The sequence below is a fragment of the Argopecten irradians genome, chromosome 5 (assembly GCF_041381155.1).
Source record: "Argopecten irradians isolate NY chromosome 5, Ai_NY, whole genome shotgun sequence".
Classification (NCBI taxonomy): domain Eukaryota; kingdom Metazoa; phylum Mollusca; class Bivalvia; order Pectinida; family Pectinidae; genus Argopecten; species Argopecten irradians.
This window is the reverse complement of record NC_091138.1, coordinates 37,090,166-37,102,353: the sequence shown is the minus strand read 5'-3', so window position 1 is coordinate 37,102,353 and position 12,188 is coordinate 37,090,166. Positions and strand designations below refer to the sequence as shown.

The window sequence follows — 12,188 nt, the reverse complement described above, 5'->3', positions numbered from 1 at the left end:
TTATCCCTTGGTATATAGGCACATCCAAGTAATGATTGATTAATTATGTCACTTTCTTTCAGAAACATATAGATATTCGGGAAAACACGACGCTCTCTTTTTACAAGGTCGTTTATGCACACATACATGCCATAGAACCAAATTAAACAGTCATAGTGATTATATATCAATTAAAACACTAATGGAATTCTTTCTTTCTAACGTAATGACGCTGGAGGTTTGTGCTGTAAATCCATGAAGCATGAAAGAATACGTTTTTTTCAGGAACTTCAAACCATGCTTTTTAACCCATTTTTGTTTCGAAATATGTGAAAACGCCGTTTATCATCTTATTGGGCTTCCACTATTTGGTGAATGTCGAATTCTGATTGATAAATGATGGGGCCTGGGGAAACTTTAAGGCATTGTCAGTGAAAACAATTTTTCAATATGCAATATGAACTTCGATGTTCTTATATATCTTCGGACAACTGGTTTTAAAATTATGTTGTTAGTAACAAGTTAGTATGCCGAATTTTTTTATATATGACTGGTGTCGCCGCAGAAACTAAGAACGCTTCTCTTCTAGAGCTCCTATTTAATGCTTCTTTCAAAGATATCCATGCTTCTGAACCTTTATTTTGTCATTTATCTGCATAAATTCAAGGTCATTTTTTATAAATCTAAAGAATGTTGCAATCGAGTATTTACTGTGTTGTTTTTTCCAGCAAAACACATCTTGAGCATTCCAAAACAACCCATGACCCACAGATTAACAAAGAGATCACTAATCAGAGAAATTGGAAAAGGAATACACAAAGTATTGTGTTTCTTTTTTTGCAGTAAGTGATATTGTTTACTTACTATGGTTTTTTTCGGTTTAGTCAAAATGAAGAAACGTTTTAGAGGAAGTTTTATTTGAAATAGTAAAAATTTCTTTAAAACCAAAGAGAAACTCTGAATTGTTTATTCATTGCGGCATTATGCGGTTTTCTTTACATACGTATTTTACCCGGTTTGGAAAGCAATAAACATTTGGGCATAATTTAACATATATAGAGAAATATCATCGACTCGTATTAAATAGTTGGATTATTTTAATAACTGAAATCTACAAAACTATATTTTTATTCCACTCGGTACAAAGGCGACCCGCCACCACCGAACCATCCGCCTATCATCTCATGGAATATGCCAAATACCATCGTCTACTTTGCGGATTTCGGAAAATCAACTAAGAATGTTACCTGGCCAGCACCTACGGCATCAGACAAAGAGGATGGCATAGTCAAGTAAAATCAAACGAAGAAATATGTTATTTTTAAAAATTGGTCGTTTCTATTATTCCCTATCTGACAATGGGATAATGCAAGGGGCAATTAATGATTAATACATCTATCATACATATATATTATGCAAAGAAATGTATCATATCGTAAAACATATTTATATGAGTGTAATACCTTAAATCAAATTCCATTGTTTACAAAGTCGGAATCAAATAAAACTGTTTGGAAACTGACATCATTCTGAGTGTTTGAAGGAAAATAAACACAAAATAAACCCATTTGCCTGAAACATTTATATCCTTCCAGGGTAGACCTGGTCAGTAACCAAGCGTCGGGAACTTCTTTCAGCAGAGGAAGTCATACCATCATATATCAGGCGGTAGATAGCGGAGGACTTATTGGTTATAAGTACTACAGTTTTGAAGTGAAAGGTATAACTTACACACATAAATAATCCTGTTCTATAATCCATTTCTATTTTTTTCAAACTCTTGAACATGTACTCTTTATGATCATTCTGTTGCTTTATTTTTAGTTCATAGTTGCAAAACACCCCTTCAACGTCCACACAATGGCTTTGTTCAGTGCGAGAACCCTGAAAGGATAGCAGGATCGACATGTTATTACAGTTGTTTGGATGGGTTTCAATTGTATGGCAATACACGTAGACAATGTCAGACTAATGGTTCATTCTCCGGTCATGCAGCTCAGTGTAAAGGTAAATCAATTATATCAATACAATAAATTGTCATTGATCATGAACGATTTCGTAACGATTTAATTAAAAATAATAACTATCCAGTGAGAAATGTCGTTACTAGATGCACGTATTTGTCAACGGATATCCTTATCCTGTACTCTGGTTGAGGCAATGAATAATAGCAGTACATCACCTATTTTAATTAACATAATGCCTTTGGTGGAACTGGTTCTGCAGCAGTATTGCGTCAACATCGTATATGTAGAGCAGAGAAAGTTCAACAACTCTTGCTAGAAAATTTGAAACCAACATTTTTTTTGAATTCTTAAATTTTTCTATGTGCAAGTTGATTCAATTCAGAACTACTCCCTAATATCTTGTCTTTAAAATATCCTAGCTATGAAATGTCCTAGAAATGCGCCAAACATACATCCTAGCCACGGGAATCTTACGTGTACAGACTCAACATTTGAGTATAATGATGTTTGTGCCACGCGTTGTGACAAGGGCTACAGTTTACCTTCTAGTAATTTCAAACTGACGAAGTGCACCAGCAGGGGAACGTGGTCAACGACTTTACCTTCTTGTCAGGGTAAGTAGCATATTGAATCCAATTTCTATCATCCATGGATGCTATTTCTTTTACCTAATATGCAAAAATTTATGCACATCATTCCCTTGTAGTTATTAGCTTTTATGAAATGTATAGAATGTTTTATCACCTAATTATGTTATATTTAAATAAGGTACGAGGATATGTAATTAAATATATACTTCTATAAAACACTGTTGTATATATTATATTATATATTATATTATTGATGAATGAAAACTTTTGCTGAGCCTAATTGGCATACTTAATGCATTGATGAATGAAAATAAAACTATGGTATTGCTCACATTATCCGGTCCAAATTAAATTGGAAAAGTAGTAACAATGACAAAATTACAAGTTGAGGTTATAGATTTGTTGACGTCACAATATATGTAAGAACGAACAAATTAATAAAGACTAAGACTATTCAGCTTTAGTTTACATAAAAGATACTTTTAGAAATACTTTTGAAATGCATTAGGTATTATTTTTTTCAATCTTAATTTTTTTTTTCTGTTAAGCTGTTTTTGTTTGAGGTTAAGAAGCATGCCGAAAGTTAGTCATCGCATGAATTTTCGTCTTTCATTCTAGATGCTGAACCTCCAGAAATAGTAGATTGTCCATCCAGTATCCATGTCAACGCAGATAGGGGCCAAACTTACGCAAGTGTGAATTGGACAATTCCGTCAGGCACAGACAACTCTGGTGGGATAGTAACCATAACACAAACAGTCGGAAAGTCCAGCGGAAGTCACTTCGATATTGGAATCAATGAAATCCGATATATAGCTACAGACCCAACAGGGAACAAATCTCCGGAATGTATATTTTTTGTCATCGTTGAGAGTAAGTACTCTACAATGTATATATTGTTTAAATCATTGGGAAAAGTATACTTTAATTTCAGATGATATGTCAAGCACCTTCCCATTTACCAAGGCTTTAAGCCAGTTCTTTTTCATCTGGTCGTAACTGTCGTGTTTAAATTAGATAGTTGTGGGGACTTGCTTGCAGTGAAACAAAAAGACGTCTGTCTTCTTCCAACATTTATTTTTAACTCCCCAAGTACATAACAATTGCCGGTGATGGCCGTACACATATTCCGGAATAGTACAAAATAACATACAAAGACATTAAAATTCCGGATACATACTTGATGGTCAATAAAATATATATTTGAGAAACACATATATATAACATAACTTAAAATAAATCTGTTGTCCTTAGTATCAAAGGATGAAACGGCTCAAATCACTTTGGTACAATTGTGAACAGCATTGTTTGATTATTTATGTCCAAATAATGTATCACATATAAATGGTAATTCGTGTCTATAGGATTTGGTAGTGATATCGTTAGAAACATACATATATATGCTTAAACCAATAATAATATTAAAAGGTATAAAGTTTATCGGTCACTCTTTTCTATTAAATTCCACCGCTAACAGGTACAAATGTATCTTACATCCGCATTCGGTCGCCTATCATAACTTATGTCTTAAGATCATTGGTATATATGATGAATCCTAAACGGAATCACCAACTATACGTATGTGACATTCAGAATTCCATGGTTGATAATTACGTTATTCGTTACACTACAGTGTTGCAGTGCGGACCTCCAGTTATACAGAATCCGTACGTTGTCATTACTTGTCCTAACGGATACACCTTCGGGTCGAGCTGTACAGTGTCGTGTAGAGGGAGCTACCCTCTGATAGGGAATGACAAGATGTACTGTGACAGGAATTCAACCAACCCAAAGTTAACATATTGGAACTGGGGAAGTTCAACACCCTACTGTAAACGTAAGTTACATCATGTATACATTTTGTGTGTTTTGTCGTTTTTCGTTTTTAAATTATTGTATTTTTTATTAATTAAAAATTTTGGTATATTGGTGACGGCCTTTTCTTTCTACTTAATTATCATTATTTCTTCTTTCTGTTTTATTATTTGTGTATTATTGTGTCATCATTCTTTGTAAATCGTCATCTTGACAGTCTTGGTCATCTTGGTTAAGTGACGCAATATTAATAGTTATATTAATATGGGAATATAAGCATATAGTGTTGTTTACATGTGTATTGTAAACGATTCAGAAAACAAATGTCCCTTGCTGACCGCCCCTGCACATGGAGCCTTGACCTGCGATCAATGGATGTATGGATTTCAGTGTATGTTACACTGTAATGACCATTATGATATTCCGGCTGGTGCTGGAGGAGGGAGTGTCGCTAGATTTACCGGACAGTTCTCCTGTTCTACAAGTTCTGGGAAATGGAGCCCTGTGGATACAGTACCAGATTGTTCAGGTAATTTTCATTATATAACTGAATCTATACAATCTGATTCTGCGAAAGTGTTTGTTAATTATTATGAAATTCTCATCCTTGATCTTTATTTTTAGAAAATCCATTTCCTGAATTCAATATTTGTGTCCACTGTAATTGAAAACGGCGTTTACTTTTCAAAATATCATTTCATAGTGTCGAAAATGTATATATATCTACATTGCTACTGCACATTAAACCATATGTTTAATAATTCCGAATATCGCCCAGATAATCGATGAGGAATCATCTTCAAAACAACCTAAACAGAGCGAGGTATCGGTCATTCTAGGAGCATCCAATGTTAAACGTCTGATAATCTCAGACAAGAACGTCATAGACGCTTCCATTTCCGGTGCATCTCTTGATAAAGTTGGCATCTTCATAGAGCGAGCTGTGTCATTAATTCCCGAAAACGCGGTCATTAAAAACGTTACACTATGCTTGGGTACGAACGACGTTACAAAAAACATCGACGATCCAGAACAAGTGATCTGCAATTTGTCTTCTGCCATCAACAAAGTGCAGGAAATCTTTCCATATACTGCAGTCGGCGTATGTGGAATCATTCCACGTAAAGGCAAAAGTGAAAAAATAAGAGAGGCCAACGAGACAACGAACAGTGTTAACAAATTCGCGAAAAAGATGTGCGAGCGGAATTCCTTCCTAACATATGTGGATACTCCCATTGTATTTCAACGTCAAGGGCATGTAGTAAAAGAAATGTTCGATTCCAATGATTCGGCGGGAGTTCATGTCAGTGAATCGGGCGCTGCGCAATTATGGTCTGCGATGCGAAAGTACATCGACAATGCCAAAATCCAGTTAACGGCTCCATTTGGAGAGGATCCTGGTACACCCGCGGGCGCGCGAAAAAGAACTGTTAGCGACAGATCAGCGACACCACAGTCTGCAGAACGTCAAGCCAACAAGATATGCAAAACTGATAGTTCATAGAGAAATTAACACTATAAAAGTATGAAAATATCTGAAATATTTATTCATATCTTATATAAATGTCATCTCTATGTATTGTATCTATTAATATCAATGGCTTAAGAGATAAATCAAAACGGCAAGAATTTTTCTTATGGTTATCAAAAAAAGAAGTTAAATGTAATACCTTTACAGGAAACTCACTGTACTAAAGCAGATGAATATATATGGAGTAAAGAATGGAAGAGTTTGGGCGGGAATGTATCTATATGGAATAATGGTACTTCTGCGTCAAGGGGGGTAGCAATATTGACCAAATCAACGATCAATATTTCTATCACTGAATCAAAACGTGACAGAGATGGTAGGTTTTTAGAGTGTTGCATCAATAAAGATGATGCTCCATTATTCAGCGTTATAAATGTATATGCACCAAACACATGTGCAGAGAGGAAACTATTTCTGAACAGCATTGACGAAAACAGAAATAGAGAAAAATGTGTAATTATGGGTGACTTCAATTGTACGTTAAATAATACTTATGATAGGATACCAACAACAAACACTAATGATCTAACCACACAACAATTTAGGGAGCTTATTGAAAGATATGAACTGAAAGATTTATGGCGTGAACGAAATCCCGAAAGTAGAGAATTTACATTTAAAAGGGGGAAATCAAGATCTAGAATAGATTATATTTTGGTAGGTAATGAATTGTTTAATGATATGGTTAATGCAAAAATAATTCCGTGCATATATAGTGATCACAATATGGTGACTGCGGAATTGAAAATAGACAAGGTAAAAATTGGTCCTGGCGTATGGAAAATGAATCCATCAGTTATAGAATCAGAATTTTTTAAAGATTTTTTCGAAACCTTCTGGTCATACTGGAAAACACAAAAGGTGCACTATGGGAAACTTACAGAATGGTGGGAAATGACAAAAATTAAAATAAAAGAACTAACCATACACGTTTCGAAGATAATTAATAAGAGAGAAGATGTAATAAGGAAAAAAGAACAGGAGCTTGAAGAAATGATTAAAATAGGAGAATATCAAAATAATCAAATCGATTTACTAACTAGAGAGATTAAGGCTCATTACAAACACAAGGTTAATGGTTATAAGATAAGATCTAGAATGGAAAATTATGAAGATAATGAAACGTCTTCTAAGTATTTTTTTAATTTGGAAAAAACTAAGGCAAAAGAAAAGTTGTGGCACAGAATTAAAACAGACGACGGTAATTATAAAGAAGGAATATCTGCTATTTTAGATGAGCAAACAAAATTTTATAAAAAGTTATTTTCTTCTGAGGGTTGGGATAGAGATGCAGCAAACTCTCTTCTAGAAAATGTAAATGCTAAAATAACTGATGAACAGAGGGGCGAATTAGAAAGAGATATAACCGAAAATGAAATACATAACAGCATTTGTCAAATGAAAAAGAACAAATCTCCAGGCGAAGACGGTATTATATCCGAATTCTATCAACAATACTGGTACCTTATAAAAGGGGAATTCTTCGAAGTTTTAACAGAAATATTTGCTTCAAATACATTATCTGAATCTCAGTCTAAAGGTATGCTTACTTTATTATATAAAAAAGGAGAAAGATAACTTATTCAAAATTGGAGACCGCTAACTTTACTTAACGTTGATTATAAAATTATTGCAAAGGTTCTGGCTAATAGAATAAAACCGTATCTAAAACATATCATCCATTCGGATCAAAAAGGTTTCGTTCCTGGTCGAAATATTTCAGATGCTAATAGACTTATTCAAGACGTTTTTGAATATACGGATTTAGAACAATCAGAGGGAGCGATAATTTTCCTAGATCAATCTAAAGCTTTCGATAGAGTAGAATGGTCATTGGTTAACAGATGCCTAGAACACTTTAATTTTGGTGCAAAATATCTAAACTGGATAACAATGCTTTAAAAAGATTCAAAAACATGCATTAAAACAAATGGGTATGTCAGTAAATATTTCCCGATATCGAGATCAGCAAGGCAAGGTTGTCCAATCGCTCCGATTTTATACATCCTACAAGCTGAGCCATTAGCTTGCTCTATAAGGCGAAACGAAAATATAAAAGGTATTGAACTTCCGAATGAAAAAGAAACTACTAATAACATGTTTGCAGACGACACACAATTATTCGTAAGGGACGAACATTCGAACGTAGAAATATTCAATATTTTAGATATATTCCAATCAGCTTCTGGTTCAAAAAATAACTTAGATAAAACAACAGGTATATATTTAGGCAGATGGAAGCATAAAGATCCAATATATACAAATATATCCTGGTCGAAAACTTGTGTGAAAACATTAGGAGTCCATCATGGATACGTCATCGATGACAATTCCATATGGAAAGAAAAAATTCAAAAAAATTAAATCATGCTTGCAGGTTTGGAAAAGTAGAAATTTAACACTATATGGTAAGAGTTTAGTTATTAAGTCTTTAGTAATATCACTTATAGGTTATGAAATTGAAGCACGTGGTATCTCAGAACGTTATATAAAAGAAATCGATTCATTGATATGGGAATTTGTATGGAATGGGAAAAGGGATTTAGTCAACAGGAATATGTCATCAAAAAGGTTCAAAGACGGGGGAATAGAAATTGTTAATATCAGAGAATTCATTTTCAGAAGGCAAATAAAAACAATGTATAAAATTATGCAAAGTGATATTGAGACATGGAACGCAATAGGTAAATACTGGTTAGGCTATATGGATGAAAAATTTAGAGTAACCTATTTTCTATGTAAATTATCAGACATACGCACTATTGACACATCAAAAATTCCACTTTTCTACAGAAATCTTCTTGAAGCATGGGCAAATTTCCAAAAATCTAGCCACTCAACTCTCAACAAAAACAAAATACTAGAACAGCCAATTTTTGGAAATTATTTCATCCAATATAATAAAACAGCCATATATTTTCCTTCTTTTCTCAAAAGCAATATTTTTACAATACAAGATTTATGGGATGAACGCAGAAATAATTTTAAAGGGGATTACGAAATATATAACATGTTAACTGACAAAAGAAATTGTATCGCTGTACTAGCAAGGTTTAAGATCGCTTTTCCGACAAAACGGTTGAATGTTCTAAAAGGAATTGATGCTGGGGCGACAGATTTTGTTTATCCTAATATAGACGCCAATCTTAATATTATAGGGAAAGATAACAAACCGATAGGATACAAAAGTCTGAAACCAAAAATGATAACGTGTAAAAGAAATCCTGATGCAGATCCTATCTGCAAATTAAAATGGGAAATCGAATTTCAAAAACAGTTCAATTGGGAATTAATATGGAAAAATGTACAAAATACCGTTACAACAAATCAAGTAAAAGAATTTCAATGGAAGTGTATACACAACATTATATATACAGAATCAAAAATAAGTAAATTTGGTAATTCGAATGGCAAGTGTCATTTTTGCAAAACGCAAACTGAAGATATTGTACATTTATTTTTTGAATGTGGTATTGTCAGAAATATTCTAAACATTTGTTCTGTACATATATTTAAAACCATTCCGGGATTTAATGAAGATATGCTGACATCAGATGTTGTGATTTTGGGATTTCAAGCTAAAGATAATATGTCAGTTCTTCTCAATACCGCATTATTGTCCTTCAAATGGTCCATTTGGAAATGTAGAAATGAAATTAAGTATAACAAAATAGAAATTGCTGTTGATCATATATTTAGGAAAGTCCAATACCTATTTCTAAGTAATTTAGAAATGTTTATAAAATCAAAGAAAAAGAAAATTGTATCAATAAATTATGTTCAGAATATTTTAGATAAATTTAGGAATTAGCTATAGAATGCGAGGATGAATTAAGAATGAAAGAAAAGTAATAAATGAGTATGAAAGATTCACAGAACGAATGTATCAATGAATAATATAAAGAAAGAGAAAGAGTAAGTGAATGATTGGAAGGTTAGAGAGAATATAGGGAAATGAATGTTGAATGAAAGCCCTCTTGCAAGAGGACAATCATGTACGGATGCTGAATCCAGGGTCCCAACCCTGGCAGTCATCTACGTTTATCATGTCTGGGGAATAAAGTAATTGGTTTAAAAAAAAAATCCGAATATTAACATTGACAGTTATGCTCTGGCGTACTAGTACCTTCTTCAGAGTCCAAGAGATCACGAAATGGGTTTAAGTCAGTGTGAGAAATCACCGAATAATATTAAAAACAATTGATCAATATGAAAATACATTCTAATTAAAGTATTTGAAATGGATTGAAATGTTGTATTTATCTTTTTATATCCGGTTTATCAGTAATACTATTTCATCTACTGTTATTGTTTAGTTGGTTGCCCATGACAACATACCGGCAGCGGTTGACATTCACTGTTTCTTTGCCAAAACATAGACTGTTCCATTAAATGACATTTTGTCTCTATATACGTTTTATTTTCTTGGTTTATTTTTCATCTATTGTCTTCTTTTCATAACGGGAATGACTAGTTAAACGTACATAACGCGCACAATTAGATATGCTAGAACATCTAGTGTATGTTACAAACCAGTTTATGTCAAAAATATGACAACCGATGTTTAAATATATATTTCATTTCAGTGCGGCGAAATCCACAGAAGTTTGTCTTACCAGGTGAAGTCTACTATTACTCTGGATCGTGCAGTGATAAAGCAACACAGGAGATAATAAAGGCCCATTTCATTCAGGAGATGCAGCGATTACAGTCTGATCCTGGACGAGAGGGAATATGTCCCAACTCAAACGACTGTAACGTCCAAAACGTGGAAGTCACATGTGGCACAACTCGTCGAAGGAGAAAAGCTATGTATACTGGACGATATCGCCGAGCCAAACAAACATACATCTTGCTGACATTTGATATACAACTTCAGTGGAGAAATATTGAGAATTCTAGCTCGGTCAACTACCAACATTTTGATACTCTTGCGAAAAAACTAGGCTCAATGATTGAAGCCAAAGCCAGCTCCGGGACATTTAATGTCGCTAATTCTTCAGTTGAAACTTCGTCCCTTCAGTTTGGGCAACTAGATATAGAATGTGAACAAGGCAGATATCCACGACCGTCTACAGGAACCTGTGGTAATTTAGTTTACTATCGGTCAATTGATTTTATTACCAACATTACGTTGAACGTTCGATCAACAGGTGATAACAGGGACTTTGAAAGTGATATTGTTTTGCTTGACATGGTAAAGAACATTCAATCTGTTAACATATACTGGCGGACAGAGATATTAGATCGTTCTCAGACTTGTTAAATTACCGATGCTTATTATGCATTTCAATTTCATACTCCTTTCATACAATTCAAACTGGGACTTATAAAATTATTCTCTTCTAAGAATACTCCATTATCCTAAGAGTATTACACATTCAATGCCATACTTTCCACAGCATCTTGTCCGCTGGGATCCATCTACGATGCTACAACTAGGAAGTGCATCCTATGTCCAAAAGGAATGTACCGTGATGATGATACTGATGTTACCTGTTCACTGTGTCCTCCAGGGACATCTACACATACCAACGGAACAATCAACTCGACCGACTGTAGCCGTGAGTAGCAGATATCTAATACATCTCTCATTGTCATTTACTATTAATCCGATACCTTACTTTTAATCATTGTTATTTTTCTTCTAATCAAGTTAATCTACAAAAATGGTAACATATATGATACAAATAAACCTGGTTTGATCTTAAGTATACAAAATGTTTTAAAACTACATAAATTCCTCATAGATTTAGTTAGAATAATTAATGTAAATCTGCAGATCTTCTAGATCTTCTAAATTAACACTTTAGGGTTTAAAGGCAAGACAGCAAAAGAACTATATAACCATGAAATTCAATGATACGCAAAATGTTGACAGCGATATGCAAGAAGGGATTTTATTCTTTGGATGGTATCGGACCATGTGCCCCGTGTTCACGCCTGGAATATGGTCCAAGCACAATGGCAACAGCATGTGAAAAATGTGAACGAGGCCTGATGACAAACTCCTCAGCAAGCACACAAGCTTCAGACTGCTTAGGTTGGTTTATTGATCAGATATGACTATGAGTATTATTGTAATACAGGATAACCATGAGGTATTTTAATATTGATGAATAAAAAAAAAATATTGATATAGCTTCAATATAGTATTTATTGGAGGCTGTCAAGTTTATAGAGATATAAATCATCAACCACAGTAAACAAATTTTGGCTGATTACCACGAGGCTTGCATAGTGCTGACCAGCCAAAATCATTTCCGGTGGTTGTCATATCCATATCGACTTGACATACCTTTGTGT

General features: G+C 33.9%; 1 protein-coding gene across 2 annotated transcripts in view; it reads left to right on the top strand.

The window, feature by feature from the left end:
* The window catches only part of LOC138323711 (sushi, von Willebrand factor type A, EGF and pentraxin domain-containing protein 1-like), a 102,304-nt gene that overhangs the window by 1,819 nt on the left and 88,297 nt on the right, over positions 1-12,188 (top strand). For both annotated transcript variants that reach the window (XM_069268512.1, XM_069268511.1), the window contains exons 4-14: positions 708-821; positions 1,127-1,271; positions 1,575-1,699; positions 1,804-1,986; positions 2,366-2,560; positions 3,155-3,409; positions 4,170-4,373; positions 4,668-4,880; positions 10,469-10,969; positions 11,285-11,446; positions 11,764-11,925. In XM_069268512.1, the coding sequence (XP_069124613.1) occupies positions 708-821; positions 1,127-1,271; positions 1,575-1,699; positions 1,804-1,986; positions 2,366-2,560; positions 3,155-3,409; positions 4,170-4,373; positions 4,668-4,880; positions 10,469-10,969; positions 11,285-11,446; positions 11,764-11,925 (2,259 nt within the window). The remainder of the gene's footprint in view (positions 1-707; positions 822-1,126; positions 1,272-1,574; positions 1,700-1,803; positions 1,987-2,365; positions 2,561-3,154; positions 3,410-4,169; positions 4,374-4,667; positions 4,881-10,468; positions 10,970-11,284; positions 11,447-11,763; positions 11,926-12,188) is intronic.